This window comes from Pomacea canaliculata, linkage group LG4 (genome assembly GCF_003073045.1).
Source record: "Pomacea canaliculata isolate SZHN2017 linkage group LG4, ASM307304v1, whole genome shotgun sequence".
In the NCBI taxonomy this organism is placed as follows: domain Eukaryota; kingdom Metazoa; phylum Mollusca; class Gastropoda; order Architaenioglossa; family Ampullariidae; genus Pomacea; species Pomacea canaliculata.
In genome coordinates this window covers 13,253,291-13,280,358 of record NC_037593.1, presented here as the reverse complement: position 1 = coordinate 13,280,358, position 27,068 = coordinate 13,253,291, and the positions used below count along the sequence as shown (strand labels likewise).

The 27,068-nt window shown below is 41.6% G+C and overlaps 1 protein-coding gene across 1 annotated transcript in view; it reads right to left on the bottom strand.

Moving 5' to 3' along the window:
* Window positions 1-6,442: 6,442 nt before the first annotated feature.
* The window catches only part of LOC112562163 (G-protein coupled receptor GRL101-like), a 109,782-nt gene continuing 89,156 nt past the window's right edge, over window positions 6,443-27,068 (bottom strand). The window contains exons 9-27 of the mRNA XM_025235226.1: window positions 25,148-25,291; window positions 24,276-24,398; window positions 23,046-23,171; window positions 22,463-22,594; window positions 21,938-22,057; window positions 20,705-20,825; window positions 20,239-20,307; window positions 19,596-19,667; window positions 18,991-19,062; window positions 17,713-17,784; window positions 17,384-17,455; window positions 16,915-16,986; window positions 16,432-16,503; window positions 15,997-16,195; window positions 15,330-15,572; window positions 14,599-14,793; window positions 13,999-14,217; window positions 13,659-13,830; window positions 6,443-12,891 (exon numbers count right to left, since the gene is read on the bottom strand). Of these exons, the coding sequence (XP_025091011.1) occupies window positions 12,773-12,891; window positions 13,659-13,830; window positions 13,999-14,217; window positions 14,599-14,793; window positions 15,330-15,572; window positions 15,997-16,195; window positions 16,432-16,503; window positions 16,915-16,986; window positions 17,384-17,455; window positions 17,713-17,784; window positions 18,991-19,062; window positions 19,596-19,667; window positions 20,239-20,307; window positions 20,705-20,825; window positions 21,938-22,057; window positions 22,463-22,594; window positions 23,046-23,171; window positions 24,276-24,398; window positions 25,148-25,291 (2,414 nt within the window). The 3' untranslated portion in view covers window positions 6,443-12,772. The remainder of the gene's footprint in view (window positions 12,892-13,658; window positions 13,831-13,998; window positions 14,218-14,598; window positions 14,794-15,329; window positions 15,573-15,996; window positions 16,196-16,431; window positions 16,504-16,914; window positions 16,987-17,383; window positions 17,456-17,712; window positions 17,785-18,990; window positions 19,063-19,595; window positions 19,668-20,238; window positions 20,308-20,704; window positions 20,826-21,937; window positions 22,058-22,462; window positions 22,595-23,045; window positions 23,172-24,275; window positions 24,399-25,147; window positions 25,292-27,068) is intronic.

Sequence of the window (27,068 nt, the reverse complement as noted above, 5' to 3'; positions counted from 1 at the left end):
CTGACCTCCCATGTTTTCTCTCTACCCAGCCATCAGTCGCGACCCTCTGGTCTGAACACCACCACACCGCGCCATCGAGCGCTGATGTCTCCATTGGCTTTCTCTGGTCACTTAAGCCCTCTACTTTAAATAATTGCTCTCCAAAATCTTGTACAAGAGGGAATTAATTACTTAAGGGCTCTTTGGCTGTGGAAGCGTGGTCTCCTTTAGTCTAGACTTTAATTGTGGAAGATTTTTATCCCCTCCCCCCAAAAAAACTACAACTGAAATAAATCAGTTTAATTATGAAAAATTCTCCCTCAGCCATCTGTAAGTGAGACCTGAAAAAAAAAGAGATTAAACTGGAATGTTTGAACATGGATAAAAGCATTGCCATCAGGCCACAGGTTCAAGAAGTGCCAGAAGTATATGATCTTTCATGAGAGAGGGATGGAAAGAAAGTTGGATGGGCAACTGAAGCTCTGTCAGACGGCCATCGAGTGTGCTCCACCAGAATAAACTGGAAGTTAGTAATTATTTCTTCGACGGATTCGCCGCAGCTGTACCATTGCCGCTTATTCATCCTCTACTCGCAAGAAAGAAAGATGGAGGAGTGAGCAGTGGCTTAAAGAATCTTATGAACTCGGATCGCAGCCATAAATGTGAAAAAGGAGGGGAAAAAGTGTGGAAGGAAAGTGTGGAAAATAACCGCTTATTGATCACTGGCTGGAATTTACTGTTGGACGATGAGAGGAGATCTTGGAGATTAGTCGTCGCACGTACGTCACTTCCGCTAAAATCAGTATCACTAAACCTTTTCCCAGATTAAAAAAGAAGCAGAAGAAGGAAATGGTAAAGATTATTAAGGAAAAGAAGAACAAAAAAAGAAAAGAAGAAATAAAGAACAAAAGAAAAAGCCTGTGAGGACGAAAGATAAGGAAGTGTGACGTGCGTTTTTTGGAGTGGACACTTCCTTGATTAAAGAAATAATTAAGAAATAGCATACAAGAAAAGACTTGAGAAGGAAGAGCGGGGATAAAAGAGAAAAAGGAGTACTAAAACAAGAGGTTTAAAAAATGGACAAACAACATGATGATGGCAGCGATCACGACGACTGTGCGCGACGATAACAATAACGACAAAAACGACGTGTGTCGGGCATTACAAGTGAAGGTAGAAGGGTTGTGAGACCTAAAAGGGTTTATTATTTGACACGAGAGAAACTAATTCTTTGTTTATATATGCACCTGCACACTAGAGCCTAATTTCCATGAATGACATTGTCATTTTGTCAAGAGTCATCTTAACGATACTTTTTAATGATATACCCATCTGAGGGATGATAATGGCTGGTTTTACGAACTTTAAAAGAAATAAAAACGATTGTGGAAAATGAAACAGTAGCGGAGTAAAAAATAGATTAGATATTAAAGATATATAATCTCTTAGCTTTGCCTACACCACCAGGGCAGACTCATAAAAGATTGATTAACAGAATCAGACAGACAACACAGAGAAATAATCTAATTTTGAAATAAAAAATAATACCAGGCACCCAGACAGAGAGCTTTACACCCAGACAGAGAACATTCTGACCGAGGGTGGATTCATGAATAAAATTAATCTTAAAACTTGTTAGAAAAAGATAGAAGAAAGAAGAAAAAAAAAAAAAGAAATAGAACATATCGCGGCTTGTCTTAATTCGGGTTCGTAATTTTTTTCAGACAAGCGTAAATCCAGACAAACACTCAACATCGAACCATCATTGGTCTAGACTTCCACATAGATAATGCCAGGATTATAAAGAATTCCTCAGCCCCGGGCAATCTTGGCAAACGTTCGTTTTGATTCGCTTGAGCAGCCACTGTGACGAAAGCTCGACAGGTTCTTGTGAATGGAAGAACTTAATTTTGAAATAAAGTTGCTGAAATATGTTTATGAACAGGAGGGAAAGTCAGGAATTGAAAGCAGACCTGGCACCATTAAAGAAATATTTTTTAAAACTTTTAGTCTGTTGATACGCCAGTGTTGCTGACAAATTAACCGAAGGTGGGGTAGGTGCGACTGGATTGTGGATGTGGCTGGTCTGGACTGAAACGTTTTTACTTCAAGAAGGAATGATTACAGTAATCTTGTGATTTGTAATGTGCTGATGTGTAATCATATCATCATGTCCATTTTACTCCCTTTTTCCCATGCTGCATAAATCATCATCATCATCATCATCATCATCATCATCATCATTTTTTCCCAGGTGCTGTACAGGGTGCGCTGGGTGTTTTTTAAGGCTAAAGGATAAAAGGATAATAGATGGGTGAGGATAATAAAGGGAAGAAGACAGTAGGTTCCTCTTGATGTCACCTGGTTCATTCCTCAAACATTTTACTGTGGCTGGTGAAGACGAGTAACGCATTACACAAATTCCACCGGAAATACCCTTTCCCCCCAGCGCAAGACATGAAAGGGTTGCAATCTACGTCTTTTCTTCTCTCGTTGCCTTTCTTCCATTCTCTTTGATCAACGATCACAAAAGATGCGACCAAGCACGCAGTCTTTTCCGACTCTTGAAGAAGCTCGTTTGCAGCCTTCCGCATCTCCGCCTTGTCTTTACAGCAACACTTCCGTCTGGAATCCCTTTCCGGAGTTAATCGTCGTCTGAAAGAGAGGAGAAAGAACTCTTCTTCTTTCATCATCATCATCATCATCATCATCAAAGTAGAAAAGTTATGAAAAGCAGACCTGTGTTCACCTATTTTAAATGCATGTCAAAGAAAGAACTTGGAATAGAAGACGTGACTGATGTGAGTGAGGATCACGTGGTATAAAAACGTTTTCTTAATGTAGAGACAGTTACGTGTGCGTGGGTAGTGGAGAAAGTGGAAATGTACCTGAGACCTGTTTAACGGACGAGCGACAAGACCAGTCAAGGAGGATGCTGATATCAGAACTCACACAGCTGGGCGCTGACATCTGAACTACAGCTGCTAACAGAGCTCAGCTGGACACTGACGTCATAGGCCAGACAGCTGTATGCCCAGCCTCCCATTCGGTTTATTATTTTCTAGCTACAAAGTTCCAAATCTCGTAATCACGACGATGCTCTCGACGGCAACAATGGCCTGTGGTTCAGCACGTAACATAAATCCTCAGCCAAAAGACAGACATATCCATGTCTTCACATTCGCAGGATGCGACATGGAGGCTGGGAGACAGCAGGGGAGATAACAAACTCGCGTTCTGTTACCAGAACAATCGATGCTAAGAGCCGGGTGGGTCCGCGCTGTGAGACGACCTACCAGCGGGGTACATTGCGCCAGAAATCGCATCCAACCCACGCCAGGAATAAACACCCATCTACAAACGGTTCGATAACCTCCTCCCCTCCTGACCCTGTTACATACCTTCTTCTTTTATCCCTTCGGACAGCCCCTGTAACAAAAGCTCTGTTCCTGCAAAAGGGAAGCGACGCGTGTATTTGTGCTAAAATATTTTCATAACGAGGCTCAGCATCCCGCTCGTCTGTAAAACCCAACGACAGAAGTAATATCCCAGTGGATGAACTACTGGCCGACAATTTGCAGCACCGAGGGGTTAGGAAGCTTTGCACTGTTAACCTACACTGTTAGCCTGTCTGAGGATTTTATTTTAGTTTATTGGAGCTTACTGGATTCGTCGCCAGAGACCATAGCAGTCAGCTAAACCGATCATAAAATAGTACAAGCTTTGCTGGCTGACAGGTTAGCATGCAGCTAGCGTGTTGGGGAAGTGAGCTAAACTTTAAACCAAAAGATTGCTGTTTCGAAACCTGCCTGGAGCTGAAAAAATTCACCCTGACCCAGCGCGCTGCTAAGCATAGATGGGGAGGGGATCTGATTTAATAAAGAACGGACAAAGAAAGATTTGGCCTTCACTGACTTATTATCGAAATGTTGTGTCTTATTTCCACTTCCCCTTCGGCCACTCAGCTAAGGGGGACTCTTCGCTTTTATTCTTTCATCTTGTGCGTCTGTATTGTTCCATTTAGGATAAGCACGGAGACTTGACCATCCATGATCAAGGACCTCGATGTCGGTCCATTAGTAACATCCATTGTGGAGCGAGAACCTCTTGTGGCGACTGAAGGACTAAGCCAGGCGTCCACCTCCTTCTACCCTCCGCCATTGAGAGTTCCTGTTGCTAGGGAGACAAGAAGGTGGAGTGGGTCAGCGGACGACGACTGGTGCAAAGACTGTCGTCTGCGTCCTAGATGTAGCGAAAGAGACTTGTGGTATCATTGTAGGGCGTTCTTACTTTTCAGAGCCTTAGGGTGATTTGACTTGGTCCACGTGACTGGGCGGCTTGACAATAGATGAACAATTAAATAGTTTCAGGGATGCTTTAATCTGTTGAAGTCCGGTGATAAAATACGTTTCCCCTCTTTGTTCTAAAGTAATGGGTTCGATTCTAACATCGTTATATGTTTGTTTTTGCTACTTGTCTACATCTTTTTGTTATGGATATCTTTTGTGTGTATTTTTTTTCTTAAGTTTTAGTTCGTTGGCTTAAGAAGTCTGAGATTGCTGCACAAATTATCGTTAGAGTATGGGTTAGGATTCGAAAAAAACGACATGGAGGACGGTGCGAAATACACCGCATAGCCTGGTGGGAAAAGGAAAGTAGCCGACGAACTGATCAAAGAGGATGACGATGAGCTGCAACAACAACCATCAGCAGCAGAGTGACAAAAAAGTTGATGACTGAGACGACGGTAAAAATGACTGGAATGACCTCCATCGGAGAAGTCTCCTTACCAAGAACGGAATCAGTAATTTCAGAAATTTGTAGACTTTTAAAATATAGAATGCTTGTGATGGGAAAAACCTTTTTCATCACGTGGCTGACACGTGACTTTAGGGAGATGGTGATGAGATTGTGACAGACGCTGCTGCTTCGTGACAAACTCTTTAGCTGCGATCCCACCAGGCACCGCGTGGCTTCCGAAATGAGTTATTCTCTTCTTCCTGGTTTTTTTTGCAGATGTTATGTAACATTTACTGCCTGGTCTTTTTGCCATGTGTCAGCCTTCCATGTGTCCCGCTGGTAGACGAGTAAACTTGCTGGACATCCCGCTGACAGCGACGACAACATAATATCCAGCGAAGACCTTCAACGATTGGCTCAGCTTTCGCATCTCGGTTGGAGATGGCGGGGCGATAGAAGGTTCCAATGTTTTCTCGCAGTAAGGTTCTCTGATAGACTTCATCGTTTTTCTTCAAAGTCTCTCCTTTCTTTATCGTCATGGATGGGAGCTACAAATAACCCACCGAGGCTTAGTTCTGTAGCTGGTGCACTTTAGTTTTAAGCAGAAGGTCGGAAAATTGTGGCACGAACGGGTCTGATTGGACTTCTCTTCTAAGCTTTCGTCCAGAAGGATATCAGGACAGATAAAAGGCAGTGGAAGGGAGAAAACTCGGCTAAGCCGTGCCCTAAATGTGATGAGCCACTTTGCAGGTCACTGCCCCACTAACCCTCAACAATGATTTTTAAAGAGATTTATGAACATTTAAAGCAAGGTGAAACTGTAAACCAGGGGAAATAAATCATCCAAAAGTACAAACAACAGCACACAGAGACACACACATATATATATAAAATAAATATCACCTACAAAGAAAGAGAAAAAGGAAGTATGTTAATGAAAGAGAGAAAAACTTGCGGGTTTAGTGACACCATGATGGCTGACGCTCTAGTCAGGTCAAGCGCAACACCTAGGGGCAGACCCTTCTTCTGACACTTCCACTGCGGTAATCCTCGGTGTTAAGGGCTTTACCCTGAGATCTGGCAATCCCAGTGCATGTCCACCGCAATTTCCTCTACTCCCCTCTTTCTATTTCTTCGACATGCGCAGGCAGTCATTCTATTTTTGAAGTCAGAAAATAACTTCCCTCTGCCTGCAAGTTTTTCTAATGTTTGAGTAAAGTGCAAAATACTATTTTTCACAAACAAGAGAATATTCATGTCTTATTGTGGAGAGTTATGACTACGAACATCACCCTAACGTCGTGATTGTAGATGAATACGTTGTTAAGGTTACAGACAAAGGGAGAGCTGAGACCATCAGTTAATTGTGTGATTCTGATGACAAACATGTCATCATAGGTGAGTGTATATCACAAGAATGGAAGATAGGCGTTGTCCTAGATTTTAGAAAAACGTATTTAGCCTTGTGTTGTACCGAGTCGTTAAAAAAGAAGGAAATGACATCACTTGACCTTTTAGCATTGTTGCTTAACGGAAAAATCTCATTCCCTCATAAATATATAAATTAGTCATTGGTTGAATGCACAAGCCATGACACCACGTGACACTCAAGTCATCAATGAGTCCCGTTCTTCAAACAAATTATTTCCCTTTCTTACACACATACACACTCAAAGCACGTGATCAACGCAGGCACGCAGCTAATTTCACACTAAGTACCCAATCAGTTTTACAAACTTTATGAAAACAAGCAAAAACGTACAATATGAGAATCGAGGGAACACAGTCCTGCACAAAGACATTTTCAACAGAAAAGAAACCAACAGCAGTCGTAACAGCAACAACTGGCAAAAACCGAGTTTCCACTTTCATCGTCATTCACAAAAATAAGTCATAACAGTATGACGACAATTATGCTGATGTCGGTAGTGATGCAACAGATGACGTCGCTAACATGGTCATAGCACGTGATTTCTTTCCAGGATAACTTTTGTTTGCAGAATTCGGCTTCATGTGAACAGCAGAGAGCTGGACAACATGCTGACGAAGATGAACATCCGGATGGCTGTCCAGCGAGAGTGAGGATACAGCAGCAGCAGCAGCAGCAGTGACGTGGTCGCTGGAGACAAGCTTCAGAGGCCATCAGGAACGAGACAAGTATCAGGTAACCTTTGACCGGGTTTGGCAGTGTCTGAAGATAGAGGTCACAGAAATCCAGAAGTTTGGAGTCAACGCTCGGAACACTGAAACTTTGGTCGAGATGCTAAGTCCAAACTTAGTTGCCAATACGTTTGTCAATACTGCTGGACTTCGGTCCACACTTAATGACGAAGACATTGGCCAACACTGCAGGACTTTGTGGCACTTGTGAGGTTCGACTCATCAACACTTGGCCTTGTGGACAATGGCCTTTACAGGAAAGAAAGGAACTCAGTACTTACCAAATAGTGGATATATGAAACATTGCAATTCACAGTTTGCTTTACCATTCGATGGGGTTATGAGTATGAGTATGACAAAAAATCATTTAGAAATCTGAACAAAATATTATTCATTCAAGAAATCAATTTGCAATGAGACAATGTCATACATAAAGCTGAGTGCTAGAACTAACAGTCCTTCACCTCTTGCCTCTCTATTCTCAAAACATCAGAAAGTACAATCGGGAACTAAGTTGTACATGAAGGTAGCCAGATATTGTTGCTTGAAACAAAAAGGCGAGGTGGCTTTAATGTAAACAGTTGGTCAGTCAAAACATACTCCCAGAATAAGATTCACCCTTTAAAATTCTCTGACAGTGATGGTAAACTACAATACCATTGTCTTTCAAAGATTTAGAACCATAAGATATAGCATCCGTTTTCTTTGAAATGTATCTATCATGTATTTTTTTATTTCTTTAACCTCACAAACAGTTCGTGTGTGTGTGTGTGTGATTATTTTTTATTACATATCCAATATAAATAACTTAACATACACCATACAAAATACATAAATCAACAGGTAATGTAACAGAACCAGCTTTCCACCTGGCAACATAAATTCGTAAAAATTCGTGCAAGATGGAGAAAGGAACTTGTCTAGAAAATCTCAACGCTTTCTCCAATTCTTGATCAGATAGCCATGAACTGAATTTTTCATAAATAAGTTTAACAATAATAAATCTACACTGATACTTCACGACAGCATGCACGAAAAGGTTAACAAAGAAAAACTCAAGGCTTGAAGCCGGAGGACATGACACACTTCAGTGTCCTGAACTTTGAGCATATTTCTGACATTTTTTTGGACAGCACCGTTTATATCACACAACGCCTGTAGCAGTTATCACGGTAAAGCTCGGAGAAAATAAGTTCCATAAATTGAAGGGGTAGAAATCAAGCAAACTATATACCCAGACTATAATTAGTGTAAAGATTCATAGCGCAGGTAAGAGCGAGAGACAAGAATACAGGGTGAGTAATTCAGAGGATGAGCAGACAGGAAATGGAGAAATAGAGCGTTTGAATATGGGAGAAAGGGTGAGGGTGGATAGAGCTGATAGGAAAGAGAGAAAGAAGGAAGGAGAAAGAAAATCAGGAAGAGAAGAAGAGAGCGCATGCGTGTGTCTGCAAGAGAGAGAAAGAGACTTTAGCTGCCAGCGAGGGCTCCGATTATCGCACCTTCATACTTTTGCTGGAAAAAAAATCACGGTTACTTATAAAGTGACCTTAAGCAAAATGTATACTTATATTAAAACCCTTTGCTCTATGGGTTCTTGTCATCTGTAGTTTAGACAGTGGATAAATGTCTCCGGTGGTCTACAACTAAGAACATTGTTTTGTCTCGCTTATTTAAGGGTATTCTTCCGCAAATAAAACAAATTGTATGTTGTACTAAATTATAAAAGTTTAATGTACTGTTTTCTGGGAATTCTAAATAATTCTTCGGAAGTACTGAAAAGAAAGAGTGGTTAAAGTGTAGTGTCCGGGGTAGAGTGTTCGCGATAGAACCTTTTGATATCCAGCGAAAATTTACTTCACCAGACGTTCTGCCCATTACCAACACTGGAGTAACCCCCCTTTCAATTTGCCTGATGGGAACAAAAGATGTTTGTGTGTCTAGAGGTATGCAGTAGGTCCCCCCATGCGGGAAATAGTTGCGCAGTTTAGCAATTTGTGCCTTTACTTCCGATTACCCCATTCCCAAGGCAAAAGCTTTTTCTTGTGGGTTTTCCTCCGACGGAGAAGCCGGCGAGGTTCTTGTCTTGAACCTCGGGAAACGCGTGAATTTATTTATCTCCCATGGTACCCGTCCGCATAAAAGGAATGAGCTGCAATCACTCGTCTCGGAGAGGTTTACTGGAAATCCGAGTGTGAGGGTCTGCCAGCAGCCTCTGCTTTGAGCATCAGGGAGGTGATGGGCGCAGAGGGTTCAGTCAGCCCCTGTTTCGTTGCTCGTGCATCGTTTTGCGTGTTACAAGTTTGAGAAAAAGAAAAAAAAATGACCAGCAAAAATAACAACCAGGTTTAGCAGCGGCTGCAAAAAAAATAACACAACTCAACATGTACGCGAACGATAAAAATAAAGGGCTGGCACAGCATCTTTGATTTAGAAACACACTGACTGGGGTTTGAGGAAGGGAGAAAGCAGAACTTCAGTGGTTCATGAACTGGATGGGATGTGGTGTGTCTGATTGAAGTATAGCTGAGTAGAAAAATTACAACAACAGCAATAATAATAATAATAATAATAATAATAATAATAATATAATAATAATAATAATAATAATAATAATAATAATAATAATAATAATAATAATAATGTGTTTACAAATAAGTAGCTTCTAAGAGTAAAAAAAGCAAGAGAAGTTGAAATTCCGGACTTGTGGAGTCATTTTGACACCCTTCCACCCTGACATCCCTCCTGTCTAATGATAGATTCTCTCTAGTGATCGATCTCCTGTCTGTCTGGTCTGTCAGATTTCTGGTAATAACGGACCCGCTGCCTCGTTGGCTTCCTCAGATTTCATTTAACAAGCTGAGCTTGGATCCGTATAGTGCAAGTCCCATTCCCTCCCACACCGCCCTTTACCTCCCAGGAGTATGGATGGATCTGTGGCTCAACGGTCCAGCCCTAGAGATAAGCTTTGCTGGAGAAATACGCCTGGAGTTTGGAGACTGATTTTCTTTTTGAATGGATTGCCGTTATCATTGGCTGTTTTGTCAATATGTGTGAGTTAGGTTTGATGTTGGAAGAGAAGAGAGAGAGAAAAAAAATCTTTGAGCCTCTCTCACTCCACTAAAACACTGATGTATCAAGGTTAGCGTTGATGTGACTTCCAGACTACCTACCTGAAGCACAGAAAATAGAAAACAATAGAAAACAAAACAAATAAAATAATAATAATAATAAAAAGTGTGATCTACTTTTAGCTTTCCTCCTGAAACAAGAGAACCAGACAATTGCCAGACAATGTCCCACCCTCTCCACACGGCCTGGGTATTGCATCTCCAGGTTGTGCTTATCTCTGGCATCAACAGTGTTTTTGTTAATTGTTTTCACTGGTGAGGGCGAATGAACCTGTTTAAGCTGAATGGATTACTCTGAATATCAGCAGGTCACACAGAAAAGGAACCGGAAAATGCGAGCGCAGCAGTCAGTAAGCCAGTTAGGAGTGAACATGAAGACTACAGACACATGCTTTCTCTAATTCATGCGACACGTGATTCCAACTGTCTGCAGATGGAGAAGCCCATTCCTAAACAAAACACATCTCAGCTAGAGAAAGATGCAAAATCAACACAGCCAGTGGGCGGATACACACAGATTTATCAGCAACGTGTGGCACCTGACTCCCACATCAAAAAGAAAATAAACCATTTTTTGGTTAAAAACATAACAATTCTACACATTAAAAAAGAGAATAAAAAGGTCGTGAACCTGATGAAATCCTACCACCGTCCCTCTAACAAAGATCTGGCCATTTCGACATTTTCAGAGAAAACTCAAAATGTAATGAAGATTTAGTTTTTCCAAGTGTAAGTTTGTCTTCCCTAACAATGTCAAAAGATGGCTGGAGCAACGACCTACAAAAATGTCATTTAAGTTGAGAAACAACTTTTTGAATAAAATATTTCCGACCTCATATGAAACATATTTATTGGCGAGAAATTCTAGACACTCCTTTGCTCCTGCACCAGACTTGTCAACTAAAGAGGTTGATGAAGGAATGTTTGTTGTGAGAGGTCTTGTCGAATGTTTGTGAATGTTTACTTGAATGTAGAATGTGTGAACAGGTATGATGGACACTGTACTGCAACTGTCTTTAATTCAGGGGAGTGTTTACTTTCCGCAAAGATAAATAAATGTCATTACCATCATCTTCAGAAGAGTAATTATGAACTGAAGGTATTGACATACTGAAACCGATAACTTGATGAGTTGTGACAGGTAATTTGAACATAAATTCTGCATAATGAATTTTATAATTTTGATGAGTTCGTGTACGAATAGTTTTCGGAGGAGGTGACGGACAGGAGCAGGGAATCTTTGCACTGCAAAAGGTTTGGACAAAAACTAAAATGGCGATGAGATGGCAAATTGATGTATCGCAATATTTCGTGTTACTTTCAGAGTCTTTTGTTTACATCATCAGCTGAACTGATTATTTTGATTACAATATTTGTCACTCATGGTAGTCTTTAAGCAAGCAATATCTTTTTTCGCCAGGCACGTCTCGTGGGCACAAAATAAAGAAGAGCAGTTAAAGCGTGGAAAGGGACTTCATGGAATGCTTCTTCAGCATCCGAAAAAAATGTTTATCACAACTGGCATCACTCTTCAACCCGTACGAATCTAGGAAAATGCAAGATTTCTTGTGCCAGACATGACAAAAAGTAGGAATCATTAAAGAAACTTGTCAGACCAGTCACCCGTCGGTTTTTTTTCTCGACCATACCTTTGGAAGTCGCCGAATAGGGTTCGTAAAATTCCGGACTGTGTGTGAGTACTTAGAAGTCTCGAGAGTTTCTCGTTGAATCTCTTTACTGTCTAGACCGTCCATAAAAGGTAAGAGTTCTTCTCTTGTCCAGATGTTTCAGTACTGTTAGGCCTGAGATTAACTTTGGGTGTGTTTAGACGAATCTCACAACTGAATATTTAGGATTTTAAAAGCCACCCTGGAAAACAAATACAAATTTCTCTCTCAGAATTCAGGCTGAATGCAACATGTTTGTCTTCGATTAAAGAATGGATTAATTCTCTGGTCTCTGAAATGTTCTGGATTTGTATTATTGGGGTCCTTGAGTAACAAATACCATTTGCACATGAATCAAGATCTGCAAACAACCAGTCGAGCAGCCCACAACAACCGTCAACAAACAAGCGCGAGTGGTAACAGCATCGCGAGTTAATGATATCGAGTTCAAAATTAATACAATCTAACGATGATTCAACGTATCTTTCTCCAGCGTCCACCCCAGCAATGAAAAAAAAAAGATACAGCCACAACATAAAGACAAGACATTCAAAATACCATAATGTAGACCCGTTACAATGCACCACATAAACAGTTGGCGAAGTGACGTCACACAAAGCCTATCCACCGTGTGTTGACTCAACACGTCACCGGGGGACAGTCCAGCCTCGTTTGAGATTCCGCTTTTGGACTTGACAGAAAGTTAAGAAGCACTTTATTTTTTTTTTTACTCAGCACTTCGTCGTCTTTATGAACAGGTCGATGACAAAGTCACACAGGGCATTACTCTGTCGTCGTGGTGCAATGTGTCATTATCACATAGTCATCGCCTTCATCCTCCAGACGAGCAACTCACAAATCACTTTCAAATGGGTTTTGGGAGGGAGGAAGGGGATAAAGGTGTTTCCAAAACTATCTTGATGACTCTCAGAAATCAGAAGGTAATGTCAAAACCAATTCCTGCTCTTCCATCAATAGTTTGTACCTGTATCTTTAAACATCAATCACTATGCGTCCCACCAGCCACAAATTAAAATGCGTGAAAAGATCTGATTATTTCAATGACAGGATCCCCCATTGAGTGCATGGGCTTTTCTAGATGTCAGATTCCGAATGGGAGTTAAGAGGTGATCTGTTGAGACTTCGCATACGTATTAAATCCATCTGCCGATACGGCGATTTCCGGTCATAGTAAGAGTTCGTTGTTCGATCGTCTGCAATGAGAAAAAAAAAAATGAAAGTGGTAAGTTTTTTTTAACAAAGTGGACGATAAAAAATGAGGACTGGAGTAATTTTCAATATTGTTAAAACACGTAACAATAACGATGTGTGTGATAAATGAATATACATGTATCTGCAAATATTAAAAAAAATGTCGGAAAGTGAGGGTCTTCAGCTGACTGTAGTGTATAAAGATCACTCAAAATGATGAAGAAGAAAAAAGAAGAAAAAGGTAGGAGACGAACAAGAAGAACACTATAAAGAAAAGAGATAAGAAATATAACAAGATCATCTTGTAAAATAGAGGGTTATTAGAATAAAGGGTGCTGTAGAATTTGGAGGAAAAAGAATTAAAACCAAACTGATGTCGAAAATAAAACATACTTCAAATGTAAAAAAAACCCAAAAAAACAAACAACAACAAAAAAAAAACAAACAAACAAACAAAACAAACGAAAAACAACCAAAATACAAACTCACACAAAACAGCAAGAATAAAACTAAAACCGCAATAAAAAGAGGCACAAGAAGATAAACATGGAGACTTAAAAAGGAAAAGACGAATATGGAGAAGATATGGGAAAGATATGTAGGAGATATGGGAAGATGGGAAGAGGGTAGAGGTATAATGAAATATAGGGGAGAAATGTGAGAGATATGAAGGAGGTATAAAGGGGTAGCTATGAGAAAGACATGGCGGAGAGATGACAGAAATGTAGGGACGATGTGTTAAAAGATACGACAGAAGGGAGGAACGTACCGACGTAACTGTGTTTGGTATTGTCCATGGTGAAAGAGCTGATGAAGGACTTGCGGAACCTCGACGCCCGCTTGCGGACGTTGCCTAAAAAAGGCGCCGTGGAGATGGTGTAGAGGATGGGGTTGATGGCGGAGTTGAGAGGCAGCACGAAGACAGCAATCCATGCATACACCTGGATGGACCAATCAGAAACGACTATCACAATAGTCATGGTGGACCAGAATCAGAAAACCTACCTGCAGCTAAGAAATTCCAATTTTATCTCCTGTACGCGTATGTGCGTGCGTGTGTACGTATGCCACATTTTTGTGTGTATGAGCGCGTGTCCACGTTTTCTCACCTCATTACTAGAGCGCGCTCCGCCCAGCGAGGCGAAGCCGAGGAGGATGATGGGAACCCAGCAGCAGAAGTCCGTCATGACGATGAGGGTCATTCGTCTGGCCATGGCCGAGTCATTCTTGGACTCGCTGGACCGGACGGCGCTCCTCGTTCGCTTGGCGATGAAGAACATCCATAGGTACGAGAAGAAGATGAGGAGGAAAGAGGCGAAGTTTAGAACCTGCCAGTCAAATGAAAAACCAGAAACCGTAAAGAGAAGCTAGGTATCAGTAGCATGTTGACTACTGCAGCTAGGTGATTCCACAAAGCTTGTAAAATAAAATAAAAGAATGAAGAAGGTAAACAAGATGGGGTAGTAATACTAATAAATAGCATTAATAAAAGAGGGTTTTAGTCTCTATTTTTCTCTTTCTTTCTTTCTCTCATTATACTTGACTACTGACGTTATTTTTACCTATGTCATAATGACGTCATTGTTTTTCGAATGTGTAACTAATGATGTCATTTGACTTTTTCATCAGTTTTCTGAACACACAGTCCACGTAGTGTCAAAAATCACGTATATGTATTTTAGGTAAATAGCTGTCGGATGCGCTCTCACCAAGAAGATGGCCACAGAGTACTCCCAGCCTGGAGGCCTGTCCGGAGTCACGTGGAGGGCCAGACACACTCCCGAGCGACCGTAGAACTCCCGGAAGTAGTCGAAGCCAAGCAGCGGCAGGATGGAGACGATGAAGACTGCGAGCCACACCATCAGCATGACGATGGTGGCCTGCTTCAGGCCCAGGCGCTTGAGCTGAAGTCAGGTGAGACAGGACAGGTGAGACAAGACGACAGGTGACACAGAGTTAATGAGACGGTCAAGGCGGGTGTGACAGGGAAGGCGAAGCAGGTTTACAGGTGAGACAGGACAGACGAGAAAGGGTAGATGTGACATAGCAGATGCAATGAAAATGGTTAAAAGAACAGGTGAAAAAGAGAAGACAGGAGAGACAGCCAAAGCAGGAACGATAAAGCAAGCATGTGAAGGAAGGGAAAGTGATAGCAAGGACAGTTGAGACAAGAAAAGTGAGACAGGATAGATGAGACACACACAACAGGTCAGATAAGACAGTCGCGACAGGACAGATTAGGCAAACAGAACAGGTTTGTGTGATCGGCAGATGTGACAGGACAGATGAGACAGACAGGCCCTCGCGAGACCAAACAACCCATTACACATCACTAAAAGGCTATGAACACATCCCACCCCCTACTTCAAACCACGACAAGGCTTTTTTGCTTCCGTCCCTCAAAGTCTGAGGTCAACGGTCATAACCCTTCCTTTCTCACCTTCAAAGGGAAGATGATGCAGACGAGGCGGTCCAAAGTGATGACTGTCAGCGTGAAGACCGACAGCTCGCTGGAGAAGGTCGAGATGAAGCCCGAGAAGCGACAGAGGTCAGACGTGCGCCACGACCGGTCGTAGATAATGTAGACTCCGCGATAATACGAGTCGACAACTGCGATGATGAGGAGGTACACGCCCATGAAGAAGTCTCCCAAAGCGAGGTTAGTGATGAGGAACGAGTGAACCTTCGACAAAAAGGAAAAGGTCGTGTTGGTTCGCTTCTCGTTGAACTCTCGGGGAGAATTAATTATGACATGAAAAAATTAGATGTCGGAGCCGAGGTTAAAGGATTGAAAAGGAAAATAGATGAGATGTGATGAGAGTAAGAGTTTTTTTTATAAAGGCTGGAAAGAATCAGCGCCGAGGCGGCTAGCGGGGGTGAGCTGTGATCACTGACACTCGCAGCAAGAAAGCATGGCGACGTGCAGTTTGCTCAGGCTCTGGGCAGACAGTGTGTCTCCCGAGGAGTCTTTTTGGTTGTCACGGACGATATTTATTGAAACATGTACTCAAACACCTAAGGATTCTCTCTCTCTTTCTCTCTTGCTCACCCAATCTGAAGATACACGAGTCTAGTCTTAGTTTATGACAGTATAATCAAAGGATTACCTTTCCACAACGCATGTCACGTGCCCGCCAGCCAATCACAAGCAGGTTGCCAAAGGATGCTACCATCCCCAGCACCCAGATGCTGACCCGCAAGACGTAGTTGGACATGAGGTCCTCGCACGAAGAGAACTCGTCAGGCTCCGGGTAGCAGTGGGGTACACGCCCGGCCAGACAACAGAACCAGAAGCCGTCTGTGTACCTGGATGTCCGTGACACGGTCAAAGAAACCAAACAAGAAACAAAACTGTGAGTTATCTCCTTGGATAGAGGAAACCTGTCTGGAATAATTTAGCACCTAGCTACTTTGGGGAAACAGATCCCTCCAATGACACTCGCTTTATCGCTTACTCGATTAATGGAGGGTCTGGCATAAAGAAAAGAGCAGGATGGGGTATTGTGGGATAGGGAGGGAATCTTTAGGAATATTTCACTCACAGTGTGTCCAGCTTTCCCATTCCGTGAAAAACATTCTTTTCCACCAAGACAATGACATTCTGTGACAGGTCGCTGAAAATATTCAAAGGAAATGGTCTACTGAAATTTTGCTTGGTACTTGCTAGCTACAACAGTTCTAGAAGCAATAACAGCAGAGCATCTGCAAACACTTTCATTGAAAACCCGACATAAAGAGGCGCAATTATATTTTTCTAAGTTTGATGTTATTATTGCAGGTATTATCAGCCAGATGTAGGGAAACTCGATAAACATTTAATTCGCGAAGATGTATTTGAATGTAAGAAGAGACAATTTATGACCGTTTTGGCGGATATCGTTTTTATTGTACATTTAAAATATGAAACAATATTGAAAAAAATAACAACAGTTTCTAGAAAATGCAAGTAGTCTTCATTATCAGTTACGAAACTGAGACAAAGGATCTTCACAAACATGCGGCACCGAAAACAAGTTCAAACTTACAGACTCAGTAAATTGTCGAGTCCATTAAAAGCGCCATTTGCTATGGTGTCTATGAGGTTTTGAGACAAAGATCTGAAACAATTAAAATTGATCAAAAGGCTAAATGAGAATGGAGATATTTCTAAGAATTTACAAAGCAAAGCTAGTGACATTTTGTTGGTTAAAAAAAAATCAGCGATACGGAAATAATTGAAAACAATATACTATAAGAACATCAGGGTCATTAAGATGTAAATAATTAATCACGGGTATTTCACAGAAAAATTCCTTTAAAAAGAAGACAAAGAAGAAAGTAAAATATTACCAAATGATTAAAATTAAAATAATTAAAATGATTAATGACTAGCAAATAACTTTAAAGACATCATTGAACATTTTCGATGTTGTTTCATCTTTTATTTTTTAAGGCGTTGTGTTTTAAAGATAGTAGGTGTAGCTGTGTAGCAGGTCTAGCAGTCCAAAAACTCACAGTACGTGGAGGTTACGAAGCCCAACAAAGGCATTTTGTGGAATCTTGCTCAGGCGGTGTTTACTGAGGTCTCTGGAACACACACACACACACACAAACACACATCAATGATAGCATGAATACTGACGACAATTCAACCGACAAACCGTGTATGTCTGAGTGTGCGAGTGGATGTTGTGTATCTATCCACATGCTGAAAAGAAGAGACCTAAAATCCTCAATCATCAATCAACCATCATCCTTCAATCATCATCATCATCGCCACGAAAAGAAAACCCCAAGAATGGATAATGAAACAGGCATGAACAAATGAAACACTTTTCACTTACAAGGACGTGAGAGATGCCAGTCCAACAAACGCATGAGGAACAATTGTGCCAATTTCGTTCCCTTCCAGAAATCTGCAACCAGAGGTTCCTTATAAGTAAAAAAAAAAACCTATTCCAAGAAGAGTTTCAGCTACATCAGAGCTGTAAATCTGTCTGTTTATCCGCCTTGCTACACATCCAAACACAGCTAATGGGGAAGTCAAAAAAGGACACGAAGACAAAAACCAGCCATGAAGGCTAGAGACTTTATTTCCTTTTGGGTCCCTGTTAAATCTCTAACAGTGGCAAAACAACAAAAACATTTTCCCCTTTAGGCTTTCTCCATTAGAAAAAATGCCAAGAACTTGAAATACTACTGAGGATTTCAGTTTTTACAGCTAGACTGGCCGGCGTCAGCGCGGCGGATCATTAGGACTTTCTGAAAGCCAAGAATCCAGTCGTTAGCAAGTTCTTTATGGACCGCTCAGCATGTATTTAAAGCAACAACAAATTTTGATAAAAATCAAAGAGATGATTGAAGAATGCTTTTATTTTATTATTTTCTTACCCTCCCACCCCCACACCCCAACCCTTTCAACCCATATTTTCATTCCAATAGTCAAATTTCATTTATTTTCGGAGATGCCAAGCTCGGACAGACGGCACTTCATGTTTGTGGTCTCAGGTTCGAGACTTGCTTTCATCTCCACCCCGAAACGACCCGCAGCGCCGCGGTGCTGCGCACACGTGACACGTTTTATCGAAACGTTTGACTTCGTCCGTCTCAGATAACCCGTTCTTCCAGCCTGCACTTCCTGCAGACAGTCCTTCTCTCACTTGCAGGAGAGCGTGGCACCATGGAGCCAACTCCACAACAACTCGACTAGAGTTTCCTCTTCGTCTGTTATCAGCTCCATTGCCGATCATTTTCATCATGACGGTTTAATGGCGCCACCCTCTTTTTCAACCGTGAATAATATTTTCCTCTTCAGGTTGGAGGAATTCGACTTTTTTTTATTGTTGTTGAAAAGGAGTGCACAGTTTTCAAGGTCTGTTGATATTAAAGTGTAATAAATAAAATAGCAACGCCTTAAAAATAACAATAGCAACAATACCAACAATAAAGATTTACTGCGTTATGCACTCTCAATACAATAGCCTTTTCCTTCCTCTCCGTCTCATTTTTCGATTTGGCCTGACACAAATTTGTCATTTCTGAATGACATTCATAACCTTTTAACCATTTTTTTCACATTATAAGATGGCAATGCCGCGAAAGAAATGGAGATATTGACTCACAGTGTCCTTAGATTGGACAGTCCTTGAAATGTTCCGTTCGTTAGTATGTGAAGTTTGTTGTTTTTGAGATTTCTGAAAACAGAAAATTAAAAAAAGGAGGAAGCCGAATTAAATTTTGCTAAGGACACATAAAGAGAAATTTAAATTTGTAATCGATCGCACACAAAACAATTTATTCAGGCTAGGAACAAGGAATTGTTGTCATTTCTATTTTGTCACTAATGGATTACTCTCGTTTAAGTTTATAATGCTGCAATGATTGTCGCAAAAAGGTTTTATTCTATTGGAGATTAGAAAACTCTAGCCGTTTAATTTAGTAATTTAACTTTTAATTAAAAGTGTAATTGAGAACAAAAATCTTTTAAAAATAAGCGGGCAAATCTCAGTAAAAGTTATAATTTTCTGAAACCTGAATTGACACCATCTGGCTCTCAAGGTACAAGTACAATGGCGCAGGATCGCACTTCGAGAACGCAAAGGAGTTATTAAGTCAGAATGTGGAAAATAGTATATCAACATAGTTATTTGAAGTGAAAACCTTTAAATCGTAAGCTATTACAAACGTAAGTACATGAGTGTAAATATAATAGACAATGGATACTCACAGGTAAACTAGCCTCCAGAGTTTTTGGAAGCACCCGTCTGGTATGGACTCTAAAGAATTGTTACTGAGGTCCCTGAAAAAGTTAAAAGTATTGTGAAAAAATAACATAGCCAAAAAAAAACCAAAACAAGCAAACTTTTAGTCGTTATCCTTAACAAACAAGACATATGTAAAATGTAAACACTTCTAAAAGCAGGCTTTTAAAAGTCCACACGAGCAACAAGCAGATAAAGTCGGGTAATGTGATCACAATTTAATCTCTTGTGTATCTAGATTCCCTCCCTTGTCACCACTTCAAAGGTGTGAAGCCAAACGAACTGTAACCGAGGCTTCTGAATTATCCATGACGATCTAAGGTCACTAGGCAATGAGTGGCCTGATGTTTACTTTGATGACTACATCTGTCACTAGAACTTCATCTTCCACAGCTGTTGCCAAGACTCCAGTCACCCGGTAATTGATACACAGGGTCATCGCACCTAAAGAATGCAGGACATGATTGTAAAATGTGTGTCCTGCACCAGGTAATGTAGGACAGAGTTCTCTTCCTTCTCTCTATATTCTAGAATAAGCTATCTGGATCACGTGATTTTCACTGTTCACCGGTAAGAAATTACCACGAACACAATGCACATGGAACTTACAGGTAGGTCATTCTGTCCAGCCCCACAAAGGTGTCTGCCGTCAATTCTAGACGATTACCAGAAAAGTGGCTGAAAAGAAAAACAAAGAGGATAAATAAGATACTGAAAAAATTTTTCACCTTATTTCTTTCTTGATAACATTTTATCACATGAATTGGTGCTGAGCTGGTGTAGAACAGTTTGTTCTGTCTGCTGCGTGTGAATTCCAGTGTCAAAGACGTTAACCAGCCTCACTTTGGCCACTTTTCAGGACTAAGTACAGCTGGACATAACAACGACTGTTTCACCTTTCTACTCACATCTCCTAAAACACTTTATCATCAATCAGTGGGGATTATACTGGTCACACATGATGTGCAGAGCTGGCCAAGCGAAGCCAACACTCTAACTAATTGTTCCCGGTAATGAAGGACTTTAACAGTTTGATTGTCTGCTCGTTCGCTAGTCAGGGACCAAGAGAACTTACAACTTAGAGAAGGGCTCAGCTTTCCGCTCGATGTGTGGCAGGGTTGTCAGCTGTTTGTTCTCACAGTGGATATCCTCCCCCTCACAGATACAAACCGGAGAATAATACGGACACTTGAAAGCTGAAAAACAACAACAACAAAAATATTCCAGACGAAAGGTGAAAGATATTGAACATTCCTTGCGACAAAGACACGATTCGAGATCCTGCTGAAACAAATTTGATTATTTTATCACAAAATAGTCATCATTCCACTCATTCAACTATCCGCTTATCATTTATTCGTCCACAGTTCTCCAGGTTGTTCATATCATATCTGTTTGTACACTCGTACACCCATCTCGCTGGAAAGCATGTTTGGTCACAAACATTGTGTTGACAGGTCATCAACAGCATTCAGTTATGAAGATAAGTAAGTAGTTCCCACCCAAGAGCAAAATTTCAAAATCAAGGAGAGGTGATTGTCGCCTTAATTACAAAACATTGTCCTGAACATTTTTTACACTGACTACTGCCACACGTGTACATCGTCTTCTGATGTGTTCGTTTATGTTTTCTAGTGGGAGGAGCAAGGGAGGCATCGAAAAAAATACTTAGGGAGCAAAAATATCTTTTTTTGCACTCGCCGCCTCCGCTCACCCAGTGCTTGAGATGTCATTCTTCACAAAGTAAAAAAAAGATAGAAGAGCCGAGATGGAAAGACAAAGAGAGAGAAATGACAAATTTTCATTTACGAGGGCAACAGAATAACCCAAAATGACACTTTATTACATCTTGCCCTCGATCTGTAGAAAGGAAAAAGAAACATTATTACAAAACAAAGACATCAATCAAAGAAGACGCAGGTTTCTTTTTCCTATGTCACACTGACTTGCAAACCTTGAATGTGATGAATATGGTTACAAAGTTCATCTTATTCTGAAAAGTACACAATTTCTTGCGATTGCCACGACAGGGTCAGTCATTTTTAATTTTGTTTCTTGTTAAGTGTTGCTTTGTCGTTTAACACTCCTCAAAGCCAAGCATCTTTCCTGTCCTTCTGCTTCATCCCAGAGCATCTGTGTCACTACATCACAACAACTGAGTGAAGCAACATTTGCGGGGACTGAACACCGATTAATGACCACGGAGATAAGACTCATGGCCTCGATTTTTCCCGTGTTGCCACGGGGCAGTGACTTATCTTTGCTTTACAACTATGACCCCTAATAAATGGTCATCAGGAGGACTCACCACAGCCATGCTCATCCCACGCCGCCATCAAACAGTCCACGACTCCGTCACAGCGCTGACCGCTGTCCACGCAGTAAGACCGCCGGCACTTGAACTGCCCCTCCTTGCATGAGTGGGTCGCTAGTGCAAAAAGGTCAGAGAAGACAAAGCTGACACTGGTATGTCCAACGGCAATGCGCATGCCTACAAAGCAGGCGGTACGGAATAGTAAAAAAATAAAAATAAAAATAAACGTGTGATAAGGAAGATTATTAATAAATAGGCGATAAAGAGAAGTATAATAATAAACAGGAGGCACGGAACAGGTCCACGCATGCGCGATTCACCCCTGAGAAGCCAGGCAGCAGTATCAGAGCTCCCCATGTCCAGCTTCCCGTCCATGACCTCTGAAGACCTTCTACTCAAAGAAGTGGCTCACTGCCCAGCTTCATCTTGCTCCTCGCGACCGTTTAACTGGCCTCAGCTGACGTCACTGGTCAGACAGAGACACATGAGGTGGAAGAACCTGGAGTCTGAGTCACTTACTGCAGTTGATGAGATGGGAGTTGTCTTTGCATCCTCGGTTCTTGGCCGCCTTTCCATCGTAGCAGACGACGTCTTGGTCAACGCACTGCCCACTGCTGCACCGGAACTGCGAGGCAGTGCATTGTGGGTGCACTGAAATAATAACAGAAGATTAAACTTGGGGTTAAACATGTCTGCAAGTTAGCATCAGGCAGCCTGCCAGCACGGATCATTGTAGAAACTAGGAGTACAACAGCAAACTTGACTTCCAGTGGTTAGAGATAACAAGGAATTTCAAACAAACCCAAACAGAAACCATAGGGTACAGTAACCATAGTAACCATGCATAAGAGGAATGAGGGAGGTGGTAATAATGATGCTTGCTACAAACCAAAGTGTTTGCCAAATCCATGTGTGTGTGTTTTGACTGGATGACCTGCCATTTTTTTTTGAGGACCTGTCTGTGCTCATATGGAAAAACTTTTTCTTTCAATGCGTGGTCACCTCCCTCTCTACGTGCGTGCGTGAGTGTGCATGAGAATTCACACTATTGGGTCATCTTAGATGGCCACTGATCTCTATCTCTCTCTCTTCGTATACACACTCTCTGGTCTGCAGCTCATTTCATCAGAGCCATCAGGACAGTCCCGCTCGAAGTCGCACCACTTGGTCTCCGACACGCACTGGCCGCCCCCGCACCTGCGCGTGTGTTGTGGACACGGCTCGTCGCCTGCAGCAGAAACAACAGACATCAACATCTGTCTCAGCATCCACATTTATCACATGCTAGATATTTAAATCACAATGGTGTCTGAAAGACAAGGATATGAAAGTAAAGGTCGTCTGCCACCCAAGTAACGAACTGTAAGGTTTGCAGCTCCGTCTTGGAGGATTAGAATGTGGATCGGTCACTAACAGACTGACACGACTCCAAATTCGTCGACAAAAAAAAAAAAAAAACAAAAAAAAAAGACGAGCTAAAAAAAATGGTTACAAAACAATCTTCCACAAATTAATTTTTAACACATACAATTAAAGGAGACAAGAAGATGATTGTCAATTAGTCAACCTCATTATTGCAGTATAAGTATTGCTTCAATACGAGGTTAAGTTCTTTGATCTGTGTTCACTCAGTAATTTTTTTTAATTGTCTGCTCTCCTTCCAGAAATAGAACTAATGGTTAGATTATATTGCTCTCCAAATTCAAAGTCAAGTATTTTTTTTAATTGAGTGCTCTACTTCCAAAAATAAAACTAATGTTTCACTCGATGCTAGAGTTCTATGTGCTTCAGTACATTGTTGTTATTTAACCTGTATTCTACCTGTAGTTATTGTTAACACACTCTTATCTTGGGGATATGGTTAGGTGATATGTGTGGTCTTCACCCTCCTGGGGCCAAGTGAACACAGATGCTAGAGACTGGAGGTCAACACTCAACGGTTCGATGCCCTTGTGGCGAAAACTACTTCCCTTCATTGACCTATGACCCTATGTGTTGAACGGATATCTGACCCCGCAGAGGGTTGGAGAAAAGCAGCAAGGTAGTGGAGATGGGTAACACTAATAAAACAACTGCCTTTCATTTAACATGAATATCTCTAACATTCTCCCAAACGACCGAAAAAGACTTATTTTTACTTTTACCTTTGTGTACAAAATAACACTAGAATATTTTCTGAGGTCAATGTTCTTTAGTCTAAACTTTCCCCATAGTAAAATCCATTTTTATTTTATTTTGAGACTTTTTATCTGTGTGCTGGCCTATGTGTTTGTGTGTGTTTGTGTGTGTGTGTGTGTGAGAGAGAGAGAGAAAACTCCATGGTGACACCTACCACAGTCCACCTCGTCTGTCCTGTCGATGCAGTCTGGTTTCCCATCACACCTCGCGCTTTTATGAATGCACTGTTTGTTTGAGCACTGGAACTGATTTTCTTCACACGGTTTGAATGTTGAATCTATAGAAAGTTCATAAGCGCTCATTGTAAGTGTCACAAATGCATCCACCAATCCCATTTCCGGAGTTTAATTAAATGACAAAGAAGGAAGTTGTTCCCCAGAGGTGTATTAACGGGTTTGTGGCTAACCTTTAAACTTTGCTCTAACGTTTGCACGAAAAAGATTTTAGCCAATTGGTTAGAGTCAGGGGCGAGAAAGTACTGTGTTAGTAATTCTTTAAATATCGGCGTTCCCTACAAAGAAAAAAAAACCCCACAAAGATGTCGGCAAAAGGTTTCATTGGTAATTGAGATGAAGTCTTTTATTAAAATGCTTTTTGAATTGCTTGTATGAGAATGTAAACTACAATAGGATATATATATATATATATCCATTACTGCTCCTTTGATGCATCCATTATCTAATTACCTGTGCATAGGGAAAGTGGTTGGGCTTATTTAATAGAGTGTTTACCACATTAAATTTTTACATGCTTGAATTATTAATAGGACATCACACAGAGTGATAGTCGGCGACATCGGACATGTCCATCACCTGTCTATCACCTGGAAAAGCTCTCCCCATGCGCTCTTGATGAATCATTCGCATTCAAGACATTTTAGACGAAGGTTCCCTTTGTCTTCTCACACTCAAATCCAGAGACCAAAACATGACAAACACGTGACCGAGGGAAAGACGAATGTTGAGGTGTTAATATCTAAACAAAGTCAGTTTTGACAGTTGGTGTCTGGGGAAGCACGCCCCTTACCACAATTCTCCTCGTCTTTGCCATCCAGACAGTCCATGTAGTGGTCACAGAGGGTGGAATCTGGAACACACTGACCGCTGTCGCACAGAAGAGGGTTCTCACCGAATTCGGCCACGGGAAGACCGTTGCAGTTGGTCCTGTTACCTGAAAAACAAGATCAGATGTCAACACTGTCGAGCAGTTATTTCAGAGGTCAGATGTCAACATATTCACTCTTTTGCAGTGAGCTCAATACAATTGTACAAAACTGCTGAAAGATCACACGGTATGCCAATGAAGGATAGAAAATGAAAAAAAGGCTGAAAATAAAGATCGTCATTTACTGGAGGTGTTCAAGAAAGAGGTCGGTCTTAAGACAGCTTCGAAAGTGTGATCACAATGCCAATCGACAGAGCCAAGACATTCTACCCACGGACCATAGAAGAAGAGGAAACCCTCAGATAAGTCTCGTCTGATGCCAGGCACATACAGGGTTCGTATGAGCAGGACAGGGGTCACCGACATGGCTGGTAAGGACATCCCTACCCACCCCGCCCCTCACATTTTAAAGTATCGATGGCGGCAAGACCATGGACGCAACTGATGGCATAGTATGGACACTTTGTAGTCAAAGCGAATCCCAACTGTCAATCAGTTCTGCAGCTCACGGAAGAAGATTGGTGAGGTATGGCCGTGTTTGGGTGGATAGACTCTCACCCCATCGCCTATGGACGCAAGCCTTATTAGCACCAAGATAAGCCCGTCCACAAACCGCAATGAAAGCTCTCGCTGACTGCTGTCGTTTGGTCCTGATGGATGCTTTGCTTCACTCGTCGTAACGAGGATCACTTGGGTGGCTTTAATTTAATACACAGCTGGAAATAAGGGGAAAAAGTAATTCTGTCGTCGATCTCCATAACCTACGCATACATGCTTACAAAGTTTGCAAATGGGTTTTTATATTTGCATGATCAGACCCCGGGTCTCTGCTGTGGGTCCGAGAAACTTGAGAGACCATGTCTTATGAAGGTTATGTAAACACGGGGGTGGAGAGACAGAGAGAGAGAGACAGAGAGAGAGAGAGAGAGAGAGAGAAACAGAGAGCTTGATTTTTATTCATGTCCTGTTGAAAGGAAGGATGAAAACGTAGCAACGAAAACAAACATGTCGCCAAGAGACCATCCAATTAAGAGATTACTGTTTCCCTCATTCGAAGAGAGCAAAGAAGGCGAGAGAAAGAGAGGACAGGGAAGTGGGGAGAGGGGAGGAGGAGCGAGTGCAGCACATTGCCTGAAGGAACACTTCTTGTCATTGTACATAATTTTATATGGCCACGCCAACCGTTTGGCCTCCCGCGGTATTTATTTTGCAAACATCCTTCGCACTTCAAGCCATAGCTGTCCTCGTCCTCCTGGGACCACAAAAGGGCAAACTGCAACTTCAACTTCTCACGTGCTCTTGGCCGCAGAGAGCTCTTCCATGACACAAGAAGAAAGAAAGAAGAAAGGAAAGAAGGAATGAAGGAATGAATGAAACGAAACAAGATTACAGATGAAGAATAAGAAGAAAACACAGTTATGCCCATGCTCTATCTGCCCTCAAGGAAAACGTTTGTAGAATGGGCAACAAGGGCATCGCATCCTGCGGTCAAGGCCGCTCTCTTATTCCTCAGTCTTTTTTTTTCAATCCTTCGGGAACTTATTTCCGGTCACATCTGCATTAACACGTGCATGGCGTTTGTCACATGCGTCCGTCTGAGAGCCCGTTGTGCGACCAGAATATTATCTGTGATATCATCAGTCAGCGGCAACAGCGCCCAGACAGCTGAGAAGCAATGCAATATCTATAATGTCGTAAACTGAAGCAAGCGAACGGTTGAGCAGGGTAGAAAAGTGGACACGGGTGACGTCACACGGTCGCCGATGTTGTCGAGAAGCAGAAA